The 19,731-nt window shown below is 48.6% G+C and overlaps 1 protein-coding gene across 4 annotated transcripts in view; it reads right to left on the reverse strand.

The window, feature by feature from the left end:
• Nucleotides 1-4,485: 4,485 nt before the first annotated feature.
• The window catches only part of LOC142311040 (L-threonine ammonia-lyase-like), a 290,375-nt gene continuing 275,129 nt past the window's right edge, over nucleotides 4,486-19,731 (reverse strand). For all 4 annotated transcript variants that reach the window (XM_075349048.1, XM_075349046.1, XM_075349047.1 and 1 more), the window contains one exon: nucleotides 4,486-6,333. In XM_075349048.1, coding sequence (XP_075205163.1) covers nucleotides 6,235-6,333 — 99 coding nt within the window. In that variant the 3' untranslated portion in view covers nucleotides 4,486-6,234. The remainder of the gene's footprint in view (nucleotides 6,334-19,731) is intronic.

The raw sequence follows: 19,731 nt of genomic DNA on the forward strand, positions 1-19,731 counted from the left end.
AGGCATAAAGGAAGAACTTTCATTGATTACTTTCGGTCTGTTCATTGGCCTGACCTTAATGTCATTGATACCAAATTGTCAAGTTGTACATACTTAAAATGTCATGGGACAGGCTGCCCAAATGGATCTCAAAAAACTGCATACTTGAAGGGGTCGTCTAGCCACTGAACATTTAAAGAGAAGAAAAAAAAAAGATTGCTCAGCATTGCAAACTGAACAGGTAGTGCAGAGGCTGTTGCAGTACCTGGGCAGAGTTCGGGTTATGTAAGTATTAGTTTATTATTGTAAAGGGATTTTTTATGGGGTTTTTTTGTAGTATAAACACTAGACAACCCCTTGAATTAATTATCTTGAATGATGAGTTTGCCATATCTACACATGACCGAAGTGTGCTGTGTTGCCAAGAACTGGAAGAAATGCTTGATTTAGGGTGGAGCACATAGTTTTATGTACATCAGCTGTACTTGACCTGAAACCTTGGGGGTTATGAGTTGTATAGGAGATAACAATCGTCTTCTGCTGGCTCGTTGGACAGGTCCTGGACCATAGTTGTGATCAACTGAAGACGAGCATCCTATGAGGCTGCAGTAGTAACCTGAAGAATTCAGGTATCTCTGGACTGGGTTTAAAACTAGATGTATGGTGAGTGTGCCTCTTTAAAGGGAATCTGTTAGCAGTATTTCTCACCTTTAAAACTATTTATATGCTCATGTAGCTTTTTCAAAGACAAGTCCAGCAATACCTTTTAATTGGTCTGTCCCTCTATTTCTGAGAAATCAATATTTTAATTCATTTGCAAATTAAGCTATGTGTCACTGGGTATGTAATGACAGGACAGGGGCCCCTAGGCTGGCCCTCAGACTTGAGACCCTGCGGTGTCCCTTATCTCGAAGGTAGGTTTGATGGTAGCCAGGTCCGAGCCCCCAATGTGACCCTGACTCCTGTCCGAACTCTGATCTTACTCCCCCTCCCCCCTACCTTTGGGGCGGGCCGGAAAACACTATAACAAAATCCCACAAAACGACAGACAAGTGAAAACGGAAACTCATACACACTGCACTCAAAACACACATGAGAGACAATATGTGTACAGGGGCACAACGAAAAAGGGAAGAAAGTAACACACAACAGAGTACGTTTACACCACTCAAAATCGCAACAGATCACCATAAACAGGATAACCTCCAAGATCAGGATTGCTGGAGCTTATGCTGAAGCTATCATCGGCGCATACTTGAAGAAAGCTGTGCCTTGAAAAGGAAGGAGACAGCTGCATGTAGCAATTAGCAACCTGAGCTCTTAAGGTACCGTTACACTAAGCAACATCACTAGCAACATCGCTGCTGAGGCATAACTTGCTAGCGATGTTGCTTAGTGTGACATCCAGCAACAACCTGGCCCCTGCTGTGAGGTCGTTTGTTGTTGCTGAATGTCCTGGGCCATGTTTTAGTTGTTGCTCTCCCGCTGGGAAGCACACATCGCTGTGTGTGACAGCGACAGAGCAACAACTAAATGTGCAGTGAGCAGGAGCCGGCTTCTGCAGACGCAGGTAACCAATGTAAATATCGGGTAACCAAGAAGCCCTTCCCTTTGGTTACCCGATATTTACCTTCGTTACCAGCGTCCGCTGCTCTCAGCTGTCAGTGCTGGCTCCCTGCTCTCTGCACACGTAGCCGGAGTACACATCGGGTACACATCGGTACGACAGCGAGGTCGTTTGGAAGGTATGTACGTGTGACGGGGGGTTACAACATTGTGCAACACGGGCAAGTAATTTCCCATATCGCACAAATGATGGGGGCGGGTGCAATCGCAAATGCGATCGCACGATCAATTGTAACGTGTAAAGCGGCCTTTAGGCTTCAGATCTATTTCCCAACCAGTGCAGTCTCCTGTTAACTTCTGCTTCATTGATGGCTTCTTTGCATTATGTCACACAGCAGAGGCTGTCAGTCAAGCAGGAGGAGGTGGCGTTGGGAGGGGAACAGAACTGGAGTGACAGACTTCAGATCCACCATAGCTGTTCAGTCTCATTTGCAAATCTATTCAAACACTGATTTTTCAGCAATGGAGGAACAAACTGGCCATGTAAAAGTACTGCTGGACTTGTCTTTGAAAGTGCTACATGCACATACAGTATAGTTTTTGGGTTGAAGTTCTGCTGCCAAATTCCCTTTTGAGGTTGGGGCTACAGTGTGATAATGCGTTAGCATTAGTTGTGGAGCCAAAGTTCCCTTTATATTTATATACACAGCATATTACACAAGTGTTTGTTTTTTTATTTTTATTTCTTGTAGTATTTTTAGGGTCCATGGGTTTTTTTATCAAAGTATAGCAAGGTTTATGTCCTGGCATTTTTTTCCATTGCTTTTCACTATGGATTTTTCAATAAAACTTTGAAACCACCAGAAAAAAAAAAAATGTTAAATGCCACAAAATATATTTTAGTTTATTCAAAATGTGTTTTGTGGTTTTTTTTGTTTTTTTTTGTTTGCTTGTTTTACAAATATTCAGAGAAAAAATTGTGGAGGAAGCCTTACCATCTTACCACAACTGTACAGTGTTCTTCTGGCAATGTAACCCTTACAGGTGGAGAATACATATGGTGACCATACAGCAAGTCTGCAATTATCAATAAGCCCAGCAGTGTTCTAAAATATGAGTTTATTGCCTTTTGCACACAGGTGACATATTCCTTTCACAGCTGAACTTACTATCTACGTTTATTACTCAGAAATCGGTCACATTCTAAAAAAACAAATGGTTCACTTGAGCAGTTGCATTGGGGCACAAATAGTGGAGGAGTTGCCACTCAGATTGCTATGGGCAGTAGTCATTATACAAGAGGCCTGTCATAGCTTTGTGTATCGTGGTCTTCATGTGACATGAGGTATGAGGTCTGATGTATAAATGACATGTCTATGTATTCCTGTACCGGCAGCGTCTTGTAGGGTGTATCGTCAGTGCTGTATATTGCTTGTCACATGTGGTCTTTATTCTGTTCTTGTTCCGCCCCGGGTGCTGAACTTACCCACATAAAAACTATGCAGTGAATTTTTTTTTCACTCACATTTGGCTTCATTTAACATTCTCAAAAGTTAAGCTCAGCCTTTATGGCTTATATGTCCATCATCTAATTATTCCTTAGACAATGTCTTGTGTACTTCCATACTTAATGGGGGTTTCTGGTTTTATTTAAATTGCTGTATAAATGAAAAATGATAGACAATGATTAACAGCCTGGCCTCTAGAATAGCACAATGGAGGAAACTACCAGCAAGCTTTGTGCAGCTGATGAATCACTGGCTAGGCTTGATGTAGATGTATTGAGGGGGTCTTATAGAGAGACCTGCAGATGTGAAAACCAAACAACCTCAGCTACACTTACCACAACGCCAGCACTGCTTCTCCAACACTGTTCCTTCCCTATTTTTGTTAACAGACTTTACTGATCTCATGGCTAATGTGCACTTGACCATTACAGCTAATCATTGGGCTTAGTGGCTGCAGCAATCATTTGACATAACTGCTGAAGCCTGTCACCATAGCTCAGGGAAGCAATGGAAATGCAGTGCTGGATACACAGTGAGTTTAGCTGAGATTGCCTATACATTTTTTTAAAAACCCTTTAAGGAGAATGTGTCATCTGGTTTTTGCTTTCCTATATGAGAGCTGCATGATGTAGTGGTAGGGAACAAGATTCCAGCGGTGTCGCTGGTTTTTGTAGCTTTGATAAAATCACTGTTTCTCTGCTGCAGATCTAGCAGTTTTCTGAATTTTGAGCCTTGTATAACTACCCACATCACTGATTGGCAGCTTTCTGTGTATACTGTGCATAGACAGAAAGCTGCCAATCAGTGATAGAGGAGAATAAGCAAAGAAGCAGGAGATATGTATGTGAAGGGCCTGCCTAATGCATGTGTGTCTCATTAGCATACAAGTTTATCTATGGATTGCTTCAAAACAGCATATGTATTTCTACAATAAAGGCAAGGATTTTCTCATCACAGGCTCTCTACATACATGTCATTAATGTGGGGTTTAAAATATGGTTAGCAATATACTCCATCATGCAAACAGAGGGTGTGCTGCTGACAGTGATGTAAAGTGTATGAAAGGAGAGAGAACAAATGTTCCCCGAACACTTTTCAAATCGTTGTTACATGAAAATGAGACTAGACAACAAGGGCCAATTGGCTTTCTATGTTGTGCATAGGTTCTTGTAGTTAAGTAATGATAAATTCTCAAATTGCCTCTAAGTTATGTGTCATTACACTACACATACTGTACTCATGGGGAGAGATTGATGCTGGAAAACAGAGACATTGTATTGAACGTTTGATTTTCAGGCTCCATATCTCACCATCCACTTTATATTTGTGCGTAAGACTAATTTTATTTTATAGACAACCATCTTGGCTATCTCATACATAAATTTGACTTGCAACAATTTACATATGATTAGTTATGCAGATTCTTGTCATGTCACTGCATTGTTACTGTTTTGCTCCTGGTGGTGGAAAAATCTTTTTCTTCCTGTAGATTTCATTTTACAACCTGTTCTCACATTTCCTAATAGCTCAGTGCGATATTAGGATGATTTCCAAACAAAAGGTCACTGGTTCAAATCGTGGAGCAGCCATGAAGAAGATTTCCCAAGAAAAGAGAAACCGCTCATCGATTAGTTTATTTGGCCAAGAAAATTGCCAAACGACATCATATGACTGCCATTACAGCTGGAAGAATACAAATTGAAGGCTGTCCATTCAAAAGGTGGACATCCATGAAAAATATCAGAGTCAACAAGATGTTTTATCACAAGGTCTGTCTATCAGTTCAGGCACTACAAACACAGCAGTGGAGGTGGCTTGTATGCTTTGTAATGGTAAGATCACAGACAAGCACCATGTGTTCATTGTTACACAGGTCTGGAATGGTGGCACAAAAAAAGGTGAAGCCTCGACTTCAATATCGTCATAAGAATTGTCTGCACGAGTTTGCAAAAAAGTGAAAAGTAGAAGACTGGAAATGGGAGATGTGGAGCAATGAGATAAAAGTCAATAGATTATGCTCTGATAGGTGCAAATGGGTCTGGAAGAAACAAGGAAAAAGAGGCTAACGGATTGAAAAATTGAAGGAATTGTCAAGTTCGGTGGAGGAAACCTAGTGATATGATGTATTCCAGCTGAACAACGACCTGAGGCATAAGTTGAGATTGGTGAAGAAAAAGTTCAAGACAATGAAGTAGAGGTGCTGGACTTGCCCTCACAGTCCTCAGAACTCAACCCAATCAAAAACCTGTGGGTAGAGTTGAAGAAAAAGCTATGAACATATCCAAGTGAGTTAACCAGTATGCGCCAACATTGGGAACATGTAGAAGAGACTTGGGATCAGAATCCAGTCAAGACATGCTTGTATCTGATCGAGAGCATGAACAGAAGGATTCAGGCAGTGTTGAAAGCGAAAGGTGAATTAACAAAAGAATACAATTTTTAGATTTTTTTTTTAGGAGTAAAACAGTCACAATGCAGTGACATGACAAGAGTCTGCTTAACTAATCATATGCTGTTAGTTGCAAGTCAAATTTGTATATGAGATAGCCAAGATGATTGTCTATAAAATGAAGGTAGTCTCGTGCTCAAAACTGTAGAGGATAGTGAAATATGGAGCCTGAAAGTCAAAAGTTCAAAACATTGTTACCATTTTGCTCATCAGTGTAAATGTTGAATTGCATAATTCACATCTTAAAACATGTAAACAAGTTTCAGACTAAAGACCCATTTATGCTGGCCTATAATCGCAAACCAGCATTTCCATCAACGCTCGATTCCTAATTATGGGCCAGTATAAAACGCTGACAATCACCCAGCGAACAAACAAAACACTCATTTGTTGAGTTAAATGATTTTTGACGAGCTGAAAAATTATTGTTCTCGGTAGCTTATCACTCTGTGAAAACATATATGCTGCAGAGAACTTGATGTTCTGTGACACAGAATGATCATACTAATCGTTCTGTGTATATGGAAATTTGGTTGACCTGTATAAACTGCCTTGCATATAACCTATCAATGGTCATTTTAACGGCCATGGTAGCTTGTCTATATACAACCTAATTGGACTGTGGCCCATGCACCTAAGTCACAATCTATGTCTTTACCATCAGTTTCCAAATTTGTTGCTTTGAACAGTAACGGCGCTATAAAAAATGGTAATTTTTCAACGATGATTTTGTCATTGCTCTATCCACTTCAGATTTGAATACCTCTCGGCAAGGGCTGTCCTTAATTGTAGAGAGTGGGACCTTTCTCTAGTTTCCACCAAGCACGTTACCTGAATAAATGAAAAACAAAGATCTGTGTTACAGAAGCTACATTTAGTATTTGCAGAGATTTATTTTCCAGCAATCACATGGACATCAAAATTCTTAAAGGGAATGTATCAGAAAAAAAAAATATCAATAACTGAAAAATGTAAAGTAATAATGTTTTAATGTTTTGTTTAAATATTTTTTTTATTTTTTTTTTAATTGAGCAAAATATAAAAAAAAAATTAAAAACTTTGATATTTTCCACTGTTAAACACTAGGGGGAGCAGCTTCTGAAATCCTGCAGAAATCACACTGTAGAAAAAGATCACATTACAGCTGCAGTAAAATGGGCGGAGTCTGCTCTCCTGTGTGTGTGATGGCAAGCCTCCCCCCTCCTAATCTGAGTGTTTACAACAGATAACAGAGAATGACATGTAGGGACATAGTGCATAGCCATTTTGTTGGTGACCAGAAATGTCTAAAGTGTCACCAAGGACAGCAGGAGTATCACCCAGGAGAGTATTAGATACACAGCTCAGCAGACAGTATCACACAGGATAGGATTAGATACACAGCTGTGCAGACAGTATCACACAGGAGAGGATTAGATACACAGCTAAGCAGACAGTATCACACGATAGGATTAGATACACAGCTCAGCAGGCAGTATCACGATAGGATTAGATACACGGCTCAGCAGACAGTATCACACAGGATAGGATTAGATACACAGCCGTGCAGACAGTATCACCCAGGATAGGATTAGATACACAGCCGTGCAGACAGTATCACACAGGAAAGGATTAGATACATGGCTTAGCAGACAGTATCACACAGGATAGGATTAGATACATGGCTCAGCAGACAGTATCACACAGGAGAGGATTAGATACACAGCTCAGCAGACAGTATCACACAGAAGAAGATTAGATACACGGTTCAGCAGACAGTATCACACAGGATAGGATTAGATACACAGCTGTGCAGACAGTATCACACAGGATAGGATTAGATACACAGCTGTGCAGACAGTATCACACAGGAGAGGATTAGATACACAGCTAAGCAGACAGTATCACACGATAGGATTAGATACACAGCTCAGCAGGCAGTATCACGATAGGATTAGATACATGGCTCAGCAGACAGTATCACACAGGATAGGATTAGATACACAGCCGTGCAGACAGTATCACACAGGAAAGGATTAAATACATGGCTTAGCAGACAGTATCACACAGGATAGGATTAGATACATGGCTCAGCAGACAGTATCACACAGGAGAGGATTAGATACACAGCTCAGCAGACAGTATCACACAGAAGAAGATTAGATACACGGTTCAGCAGACAGTATCACACAGGAGAGGATTAGATACACAGCTGTGCAGACAGTGTCACACAGGATAGGATTAGATACACAGCCGTGCAGACAGTATCACACAGGATAGGATTAGATACACAGCTGTGCAGACTATCACACAGGAGAGGATTAGATACACAGCTCAGCAGACAGTATCACACAGGATAGGATTAGATACACAGCCGTGCAGACAGTATCACACAGGAAAGGATTAGATACACAGCTCAGCAGATAGTATCACACAGGATAAGATTAGATACACAGCTCAGCAGTTTCACACAGGAGGATTAGATACACAACCCTGCAGACAGTATCACCGGTACACACACCGGCTGAGAGGTGGCGCGGAAGGGGGGGGGTTGAACGGAGGGTGTTTTTGGAGACAATAGCAGCGGCGGTACTCACATGCAGTGGCACACACACACAGCAGCGGCGGGTAGAGCAGAGGGAGGGGTTGTCATTAGAGACGGTAACTTTCGCCGGCAGTAGCGGGGGCTGGGGAGAGCGGAGGAAGGGGGTGTTATCGGAGACAATAACGGCGGGGGGGAGGGGCGGCGGTAGCGGGGACTGGGTAGAGCTGAGGGAGGGGGTGTCATTGGCAGGGCTGTATTTTGCCTTTGTGCTGCCCTAGGCACTTTAAGTGGTCGTGCCCCTTAGTGACAACGTAACACTGAGTTTTTGCACACGACATCTGTTTAAGGCAGATCTACTCTGTAAAACACTTGAAAAAGTATCAATGAGAAACGAAGGGCACTAACCTCCCCCCCCCCCAATGGGGATCACCACGGGCACATCAAAACATAGCATGAGTATAAAATATTCCCACCACACCGTCCCCACTTATATACTGTGACTGTCACACTGCCCCTAATAAACTACACACTGCCCTCCCTTATAAATTATACCCACCACACCTTCCTCAATTATGAAATATGATCTGCACATTGACCTCACATCATGCCGCCCACTCCTCACAATGTCCCATGCATGCTTCCCCATCCTCACAATGTCCCATGCATGCTGCCCCCTCCTCACAATGTCCCATGCATGCTGTCCCTTCCTCACAATGTCCCATGCATGCTGCCCCCTTCTCACAATGTCCCATGCATGCTGCCCCCTCCTCACAATGTCCCATGCATGCTGCCCCCTCCTCCCAATGTCCCATACATGCTGCCCCTTCCTCACAGTGTCCCATGTATGCTGCCCCCTCCTCACAATGTCCCATGCATGCTGCCCCCTCACAATGTCCCATGCATTCTGCCCCCTCCTCCCAATGTCCCATGCATGCTGCCCCCTCCTCACAATGTCCCATGCATGCTGCCCCCTCACAATGTCCCATGCATTCTGCCCCCTCCTCCCAATGTCCCATGCATGCTGCCCCCTCCTCACAGTGTCCCATGCATGCTGCTCCCTCCTCACAATGTCCCATGCATGCTGCCCCCTCCTCACAATGTCCCATGTGTGTCGCCCTGGGCAAGCCAGGGGACACAGGTCACAACACCACCACACCCCACACTCCAGGTAGGCACATCACAGCTAAACTACAAATCCTTGTTGCCTTCCTCCAGAGGCTGATGATTCACACCAGGGGGTGGGCCAGGCGGTTGGCTCCGCCCACCAAGGAGATCACAGCTCTGGAGGCGGGAAGGACCAGGCAGATTAGCCCCGGGCAGGGCAAGAGTGAAGTCTAGCTGAGGGCTAGAAAGGAGTAAACAAGCAGTGAAAGTAGAAAAGTGGAAAAGGAGGAAAGCAAGTGAGGTGACAAGAAGGAAGGAAAGCCTGAAGGGTCCAGCTTTGTGTAGGGCCAGAACAGCAAGGTCAGCGACGGCGGTGACTGTCTGGAGTGGGACCGTTTGGAAGTTCCTGGAAGGACCCCGTTGGCTGTGTGCCCGGTGGTCTGGAGCAGTGTTCCGAAGGACAGTCAGCACCAGGGCAGGGGCCTCTCGGACCCCGGCAAGGCTAGGAGTCACCAAATTTGCCGAATCCGTCAGTGAAGGGGACGTAGATCCCCCAACAACCAAGTCCCGATTGACGGCAACAGCCCAACCTGAAGCAGAGAGACACCGCCACCGCCAAGGCACCAGTTTCTCAGGGCCAGCGCCTGCGGGCAAAGTATAGAGCTCCTCCGGCCCAGATTGTAGTCGGGGAGCGGGTAACCGGAGGGAATCCACCGCTACCATCAGTCAAACATAGGTGCAAGGAAGAGGGACATCACCGTCAACTACCGGGAGTGCAGGTGCAGCCGTCTGTGGGACCGTCCTACCAGCCGTTTGGTTTACCGTACAAACTGTGTCCAAGTCTCAGGCTGAGTGAGTACCACAGTGCCGCAAGGCACAGCGCTGCCCCCGCGTCCCTGTGCCCACCAAACCTCGCACCTCCTTCTCCACCACCGGGCCCCGGGATCACCAACCCCTACCCACGGAGGGGCAACACAACACCTGGCTGCTCCGCATCACCATCCCCGGGACCCTCGAATTGAGCAGCGGTGGTGAAATCACCACAACCGTGGGTGGCGTCACGAACTATAACAATTCCCCACACCCAACCACTATCCCCTTTCACTCACGGGCGAGGGGTGTCGCTCGAGAAACCCTGGGATCCGGCCCACAGCTCGAGCCACCACTGAGCAGCTGCCGGACCCGAGCAGAGGGGGTGAGCGCGGTGTGCTGACACCCTACTCCCCGCCCGCGACAACTTGGCGTCACGAACAGGATCTTACCGCTCTGCCGTCTGGTAGAGGTGCGCCTTGTTACCGCCGGAGGTATCCGGCAGAAAAATTTCAGAAGCCGCCATCTTTGGCGCGAAGAGTTCCCGCTCGAGCGTCTTCTCGAGCAGTAGAGGCGCGAAGGCCAAAACCCCGCCCCGAGAGAGGAGGGGCCGGAAAGAGCTAAGGGGGAGGCGATGGCGGCTGGCTGCATGTAGTCGCGGCTATAAAAGCAGGGACGCCAGGACCCTGCAAGCATACCGTTCCTGGAAGAAAGAGAGAAAGTCACCATGTGGATGCCGTCCCGAAGCACCGTGGCCCCCGCGCCGGGAACCGCAGCGTGGGTGGAAATCCGGACCGCGCAGCTCCATCTCAGGCTGCAGGTCAAGATGCAGCTCCTCTTGGAGGAGTGGGAGACCGACATGGCGGACGTTATAGCCACCGTGCGGAGACGCGAGGAGGAAGCGGAGGAAGGGAGGGTGAGTGACCCACGCCCCTATGTCCCGGAGGGACCGGTCGCTGCGGCTGAGGGACCCGGTCCAAGCCCTCTCCCCCCGTTGCCTCCCTTGCCACCCGTCTCGGAGGCCGTGACCCCGCCACTAGGCCCGCTGCCACCGCAACCGGTAGCGATACCCAGCCCGTCCGCCCCAGCGGACCGACCTGTAGCCGGAGCCCGAAGCAAACCGGAGGCATTGCCATGGAAGGCCCCGAAGAGTGTGCCACAGACAGTCCCCGAGCCGGAGCCGATGACCCGCTCCGAGCCGAAGGCCCAGCTGCGGAAAGCCCCTGTGCCCATTCCCCACACCTCGGCTGAGGTGGCGCCGGGTTGTTGCTGCAGGGCAGCGCCCAAGGCCATGACACCGCGGGATATGCCGCCCACCTTTCTGACAGTGGGTAACGTTCTGGATGTCCCGCGGGGCCCGACCTGTGCGCCGGCGCTGGCAACAGCGCCATACTGGGAAAGGAAGCCGACAAAGCTGGGCCTGGAGATCGCGGAGAGGGAGAGAAGGAAAGCCGAGCTGGTGGCCCGAGCCATTCGGGAAAAGGAAAATCTGCGGCAAGCGACCTTCCGTGTCCAGGGCCCGTTGTACGAGGGGCAGGTGAGGCGGTTTGATGTCCGCCGAGGCTACGGATTCATATACGAACCGGGCCTGGAGGCTGAAGTGTTTGTGGCCCGGCGGGACGTGAATGCCCATCTGCCCGAGGAGCATCCTGGCCGTAATCTCATACCGGGAGACATGGTGCGGTATACCCGGCACTGCGGAGAGAGGGGGTGGTTTGCCCTGGATGTAAAGCTCAGGGGCAGCAAAGAGAGCAAGGTGAGCCCTGCACCCCCTCCCTCGGATGAAGCAGCAGAAGGACCGGAGTAGGGCAGCGGATGCCCGTTGCACCGTCCCCGTTGGGACCACCAGAAGTTGTGTTGTTTGTTGTTTAAAAGTTTTGGAAAGAATGATAAGGAAAATGAAAATTAACCGAAGTTTACCTGATTGTCTGTTGGGATTTGCAACCGGCTGGAGCCGGCATCGTTGTCCCCGTGGGGACCGTTTAAAAATGCATGGGAACTATCCATGGACAAGCCCGTGAACTTGCAGGGCAACCACAGACGTTAGTGGCTTGTAAATATGTTGGTTACCGTTACCGTTTTCTGCAATGCCGCCTCCTGAGAGGCAGGTTGGAGGGAGGGCCCTCAGCAGAGCAGGCTGGGGCCCAGCCACCAAAGGAACCGGTGGCTACCCTCTGGAGGGCAGGACAGATCCCGCTCGGGTACCGTGTGCTGGACTGTGGGTCAAGGGGTGCTGCCTGGGTTTTAGGGGCAGCATCAGGGCAAGGTTACTTGGGTGGGAGAGAGCGGAAACCGTAACCGTAAACCGTTGCAACGTTAAAAGTAAATGTGCCTCCCGTCTTGGGAAGAAGTTATTAAAAATGTTATTTATGTTTGCTTAACCTTGTTACCCCTTTTTCAGAAAAATAAAACCGGTGTAGGACGGCAGCCCGCGGACGGTCTGCATTTTGCTAAGGGGGAATGTGTCGCCCTGGGCAAGCCAGGGGACACAGGTCACAACACCACCACACCCCACACTCCAGGTAGGCACATCACAGCTAAACTACAAATCCTTGTTGCCTTCCTCCAGAGGCTGATGATTCACACCAGGGGGTGGGCCAGGCGGTTGGCTCCGCCCACCAAGGAGATCACAGCTCTGGAGGCGGGAAGGACCAGGCAGATTAGCCCCGGGCAGGGCAAGAGTGAAGTCTAGCTGAGGGCTAGAAAGGAGTAAACAAGCAGTGAAAGTAGAAAAGTGGAAAAGGAGGAAAGCAAGTGAGGTGACAAGAAGGAAGGAAAGCCTGAAGGGTCCAGCTTTGTGTAGGGCCAGAACAGCAAGGTCAGCGACGGCGGTGACTGTCTGGAGTGGGACCGTTTGGAAGTTCCTGGAAGGACCCCGTTGGCTGTGTGCCCGGTGGTCTGGAGCAGTGTTCCGAAGGACAGTCAGCACCAGGGCAGGGGCCTCTCGGACCCCGGCAAGGCTAGGAGTCGCCAAATTTGCCGAATCCGTCAGTGAAGGGGACGTAGATCCCCCAACAACCAAGTCCCGATTGACGGCAACAGCCCAACCTGAAGCAGAGAGACACCGCCACCGCCAAGGCACCAGTTTCTCAGGGCCAGCGCCTGCGGGCAAAGTGTAGAGCTCCTCCGGCCCAGATTGTAGTCGGGGAGCGGGTAACCGGAGGGAATCCACCGCTACCATCAGTCAAACATAGGTGCAAGGAAGAGGGACATCACCGTCAACTACCGGGAGTGCAGGTGCAGCCGTCTGTGGGACCGTCCTACCAGCCGTTTGGTTTACCGTACAAACTGTGTCCAAGTCTCAGGCTGAGTGAGTACCACAGTGCCGCAAGGCACAGCGCTGCCCCCGCATCCCTGTGCCCACCAAACCTCGCACCTCCTTCTCCACCACCGGGCCCCGGGATCACCAACCCCTACCCACGGAGGGGCAACACAACACCTGGCTGCTCCGCATCACCATCCCCGGGACCCTCGAATTGAGCAGCGGTGGTGAAATCACCACAACCGTGGGTGGCGTCACGAACTATAACAATTCCCCACACCCAACCACTATCCCCTTTCACTCACGGGCGAGGGGTGTCGCTCGAGAAACCCTGGGATCCGGCCCACAGCTCGAGCCACCACTGAGCAGCTGCCGGACCCGAGCAGAGGGGGTGAGCGCGGTGTGCTGACACCCTCCTCCCCGCCCGCGACACATGCATTCTGCCCCCTCCTCACAATGTCCCATGCATGCTGCCCCCTCCTCACTGTCCCATGCATGCTGCTCCCTCCTCACAATGTTCCCATACATGCTGTCCCCCCTCACAATGTCCCATGCATGCTGCCCCTCCTCCCAATGTCCCATGCATGCTGCTCCCTCCACAGTTTTCCATGCATGCTGCTCCCTCCTCACTGTTTCCCATGCATGCTGCCCCCTCCTCACAATGTCCCATGCGTGCTGCCCCCTCCTCACAATGTCCCATGCGTCCTGCCCCCTCCTCACAATGTCCCATACATGCTTCCCCATCCTCACAATGTCCCATGCATGCTGCCCCTCCTCAAAATGTCCCATGCATGCTGCCCCCTCCTCACAATGTCCCATGCATGCTGCCCCCCCCTCCCAATGTCCCATGCATGCTGCCCCCTCCTCCCAATGTCCCATGCATGCTGCCCCCTCCTCACAGTGTCCCATGCATGCTGCCCCCTCCTCAAAATGTCCCATGCATGCTGCCCCCTCCTCACAATGTCCCATGCATGCTTCCCCCTCCTCACAATGTCCCATGCATGCTTCCCCCTCCTCAGTGTCCCATGCATGCTGCTCCCTCCTCACAATGTCCCATGCATGCTGCCCCCTCCTCACAATGTCCCATGCATGCTGCCCCCTCCTCACAGTGTCCAATGCATGCTGCTCCCTCCTCACAATGTCCCATGCATGCTGTCCCCCCTCACAATGTCCCATGCATGCTGCCCCTCCTCACAATGTCCCGTGCATGCTGCTCCCTCCTCACAGTTTCCCATGCATGCTGTTCCCTTCTCACAATGTCCCATGCATGCTGCCCCTCTCCATGAGCTCCTAATGCTGCCTTCCTCTTTTCCATAATGACACCTCCATGCTGCCCCATTCATCATACTAAGACCACCACACTAACGCTTATGCTGAGACACCCCTCCCCCCCCCCCCACACACACACACACACACACACTGCCCCACTCTTGATATTGACTCCCCTACATTGCTCCACTCCATACTGAGCCCACACATGCTGCCCCTTCTCCATAATGAGCTCCCAATGCTGCCCCCCTCTCATTCTGAGTCCTTACACTCCCCCCCATCGATTTTGTCATTGCACTATCCCTCAACCCTTGTCCTCTGTCTCTAGGATTGGCCCCTCTCTCCCATTCCCCCAGCAGCAGCCGCTCTCCCCCGCCTTCACCAGCAGCCTCTCCCCCAGCATTAGCCTCTCTCCCCCCAGCCCCCCCAGCATCAGCCTCTCTCCCCCCAGCCTCCCCCAGCTTCAGCCTCTCTCCCCCCAACCTCCCCCAGCTTCAGCCTCTCTCCCCCAGCTTCCCCCAGCATCAGCCTCTCTCCCCCAGCTTCCCCCAGCATCAGCCTCTCTCCCCCAGCTTCCCCCAGCATCAGCCTCTCTCCCCCAGCTTCCCCCAGCATCAGCCTCTCTCCCCCCAGCTCCCCCAGCATCAACCTCTCTCCCCCAGCGTCTCCCAGCATCAGCCTCTCTCTCCCCAGCATCCCCCAGCATCAGCCTCTCTCCCCCCAGCCTCCCCCAGCTTCAGCCTCTCTCCCCCCAGCTTCCCCCAGCTTCAGCCTCTCTCCCCCAGCTCCCCTCAGCATCAGCCTCTCTCCCCCAGCTTCCCCCAGCATCAGCCCCCCCAGCATCAGTCTCCAGCCTCCCCCCTCCCAGCCTCTCCCAGTATCAGCCTCCCCCAGCATCAGCCTCTCCTCCCAGCCTCCCCCAGCATCAGCTTCCCTCAGCATCAGCCTCCCTCCTCCCAGCCTCCCCCAGCGTCAGCCTCCCCCCTCCCAGCCTTCCGCAACATCAGCCTCCCCCCTCCCAGCCTCTCCCAGCATCAGGCTCTCTCCTCCCAGCCTCCCCCAGTATCAGCTTCTCTTCCCCCAAGTCTCCCCCAGTATCAGCCTCTCTCCTCCCACCCCATACGCAGATCTCCAGTCTGCATTAGAGACACCCCTATGCTCCTTATGAATCTTCAGCTCTGCGAGCACTTACCTGCTCCAGGGCCCGCCGTCATCTTCCTGGCTCACGTGAGTATCCTCTTCTGACACAGGCTTCCATCGCGGCGTCCTCTGCGGCATCCTGCTGTGAGCTCTGCATGTGAAATCCACACAGCATTGGACGCAGCACAGAGGAAGGAGCTGATTGGCGCGCCTGTGACCCCGGAAGTGCAGGTGCCGGCAGTTCCGGGGTCAATCAGCTCTCTGTGCCCGGCCACCGCAGTTTGTCTGCATTCGCGTCTTAATTGACGCGGATATGCGCCTCTCCCCCCTCTGAAAATACAGCGGATTTAATGAATGTGTAAAAAAATATATATATTTTTTTTTTTTTTACTGCTAGAAGGTGCCGCCCCCCTGCATCCTGCTGCCCCAGGCACGGGACCATGGGTGCCTAATGGTAAATACGGCCCTGGTCATCGGAGACGGTAACGGGGGAGTGGAGGCGGCCCGTACTCACATCCCGGCGGGTGACGGGTAAAGTGGAGCAAACAGCATGGCTGTGAGCTCCACAATGCTGGCGCTGACTCCTCCCTCTGCTGTGATCTGGACAGCCCAGGGGGCGTGTCCAAGTCACAGCAGATGCCCACTGTAACGTTACTGAAGGGGTCGGATCACGACCACTGTTCTCTATGCACAGGGGCTGCCATAAAGCAGTGAGTAACTGTCGTTACACACACAGCAAATCCAGCATGGCAGCCCCCAGTGCCTTCAGTAAAATTACAATTACATAAAAACTAAATAAGCTGCGATTTTCATTTTGTATTAAAAATACTTGATTTGATAATCACTATTTTTAATACAAAAATAAAAAAAGCGATACATTCCCTTTAAAAAATAATACACCCTATTGTCTTCTGTAGGAGAGTGTTGTGGGCATGCTCGCTCTGTGATGTGTACATAGGGCGCTGAGCAGAGATAAGATGAACTGTGTCCATCACCTATTGTCAATACTGTAATGATGAACATCATATTTGGTCTTCAGTCAAGTTGTGCCCACCATACCACAACCCCATAAGGTGAGCACACTAATTACCTTATTTGTTCCTCCTTGCCGTACTCACCCTATTGTTTTTTTTTTTCTTCCATATGTGGTTGTACACTACGGTTTGGGCATACTGCAAAGATCAGAAGGGAAGGACGCTATGTGGCTTTTGGCATGTACATTTTGGTTCAATAGATTGTGGACACCATTTGCAGTACTCCGGAGATGCCCGATTAACAACAAAAAAGCCAAGTGACCCCATTGTAGAAACTACACCCTTCAAGGTATTAATTTAAGGGCTTTTTCAGTTATCCTGAAACACGGTCTGTGCACAGAACAGATTGCATGGACTGATCACAGCTTTCCCGACCAGAGTGTGACTGCTTCATATATTTCTATGAGGTTATCATGCTCAGGTCAGGAATGCCCCGGTCAGTCTTTTGCATTGAGGTCTGTGCACGGACTGGCCACGGGTCTCCTGTGCCGAGTGTGACAGCCTCATAGAAATAAATGAAGCTATCATGCGCTGTTTGGCAGAGCCGCGGCCTGTTCATGCATTCTGGTCTATGCACAGATCGTGTTGCATGGAAGTCTGTAAAAGCCCTAAGGGAATAATCAATTTGAACACAAAGGAACCCCATAGAATTTTATGAGTTTGCGCCATGAAAATAAAAAATATTTTTATACCACAAAATTACTATATTAGTTGAATTTTTACAGGGGGTAATAGATGAAAATGTATCCAACAATTTGTTACACAATTTCTTCCAAACGCAATGACACATCATATGTCATTGTAAACTTCTGTTTAGTCGCACTGCAGGGCTGAGAAGGTAGGCACTTTTTTACTTCTGGAGCGCAGAATTGTTGGTTTAATTTGCGATCATTCTTTGCAGAGCCCATAAGTACCAGGACTGATGAAAAGCACCCAAATTACTCCATTATGCAAATTACCTCCGCAAACTATTTGGGACCCACAGGTGATTTCAAGAAAAAAAAAAGATAGTGTGGATGTTGCAGAGTGGAAATTGCAAATATGCCACCTTAGCACACATACATTGTGCCCAGCTTTTGCTTCTATCATGCACCTTATCCTCCTTTGGGGGCTCAGAAGGAGGAAGTGGGGCGTTTGGATTTGGGAACAACTCAGATTTTGCTTGATTGGTATTTGGATGCAATATCACTCCCAGAGCCATTGAGCTACCAGTAAGGCATGAGTTCAGATGGGTATATTTCATGGTCCATATAAGGACCGCAATGCCAGGAGTGACTGCGGGTCTTCCGACCTGAACTTACAGCCTTATGTGTTTATGATGCTGTAAGTTCGAGTAAGGAGACCTGGGGTCAGCTCATCCATTGAGGTCCATATACAATCTGTGAAATACGCCCTTATGAACCCGGCGTAACATGGAATCTCACTACTTTTCCATTGACTTATGACGGACCTAAGTGGGAGCTTGTTATTTGTGGGATGAGTTTTGGTACGGTTTTGGGGTGCGTACTGTATATAACATTTTTTCCGTGGTTTTATTCTGTTTTATCTGACACAAAATGAACAAAAACAGTAATTCAGGAATTGTTTATTTATGCTGATCACCATGCAGAAAAAGTGAAATTAGATGGCTTTGTTCTTCTAGCCAGTTTGATTAAAGTGATACCAGATTACTAGAGTTTTTTTACTTTGGATTCTAAAAGCAATTTTTTACAAAAAAATTATTTTTAGCATCACGAACGATATTAAGAAAGCTTTACGGTAAGTATTTTGTTTGATGTCTTGTTTTTTGCAAGATTAGCTGACTTTTTCATTGATACCATATCTCTTATATACAACTTTTTGATCACTTTATATTCTTTACCTTGTGTCAGTATGGTGTAATTTTTATCTGTGTATCTTGTTTTGACATAAAACCTGCGTTTTTAATGAGGAAACTCATTTCTAGAATTTTATTTGCTGCTTTTGTGAAGTCAATCACGGGTTCAATATTTTTTCACTTTCTTCACTGTTCCGATACACTACAGTGCATCTGTATTGCAGTGCATTAATCCTACGGCCGGTCTAACAGGTCATCGTAGCTGACAAATGCCAAGGCCCTTACGTAGTAGAATGTCCGTGTCTACCTCTAATTCCCCTGCTGGAGAAGGGGAGACAAAAGGCGCAATAGGGTCTTACCCGGTAATAACCATGTAAAAGATAAAGATGAAAACACTCACCTGATGAGGTTGTGCCAGTCACAACCCCTTGTAGAGCATGTGAGTGTCAGCGTGGTTCAAAGCAGCGGCCCCGTAATGGACGTAGTGAAAAAACTGTATATATGTATATACATATATGAGGAACGGGTTTCAGCCGCGCTAAAAACCACTGTTACCAGGGTGTTAATTAAAGATCTCTTTTATTACAGTATTCCAACGCGTTTCAGAGACATAAGCCGTCTCCTTCTTCAGGGTAAAAGAGAAAAAGACATTTTCTCTTTTTTCTCTTTTTCTCTTTTTCCCTGAAGAAGGAGACGGCTCATGTCTCTGAAACTTAGTTCCTTAGTCTAATCGATTGTATAATGTATTGCAATGCTACAGCATTGTAATACATTATATCTGCTAGTTCAGCACTGACAGAAGTCTCTTAGACCATGCTCTTGACATGGTCTAATTTTCTTGCTGTAGCTGGCTAACCTGGAAGTCATCATAACGACGTTGAGTTGCCATTGCAATGATCTGATCATGTGGCAGAAGGGACTCCTTCTCTAAGCCCCCAAAGTGCTGTGATCTTCTATTCATTTAAAGGCTTGTCAGTGCTTTCAAGACTTTGGCTTTTCCTCAGTAGCACAAAGAGGCTTGCAGCACACAGGTCAGGACATTCCAGAAGGGCCCAAAATAATCAAAACACAACATAAAAAGACCCAATGTGTTCCCTTGTCAAACATGAATGGAAAAATTACAGCATCCCAGAACAGGTGAAAAAATGCAGTTTGCTTCTTTAATCTGCCAAAAATTTGATGTTTCAATCTTCCATAGGTCTTTATCTGGCTTTTCACAATCTATTTCCTTGCCTTTAGCAGACACGGTGTTTCGGGGTGCTTGCCCCTC

This window comes from Anomaloglossus baeobatrachus, chromosome 5 (genome assembly GCF_048569485.1).
Source record: "Anomaloglossus baeobatrachus isolate aAnoBae1 chromosome 5, aAnoBae1.hap1, whole genome shotgun sequence".
NCBI lineage: Eukaryota > Metazoa > Chordata > Amphibia > Anura > Aromobatidae > Anomaloglossus > Anomaloglossus baeobatrachus.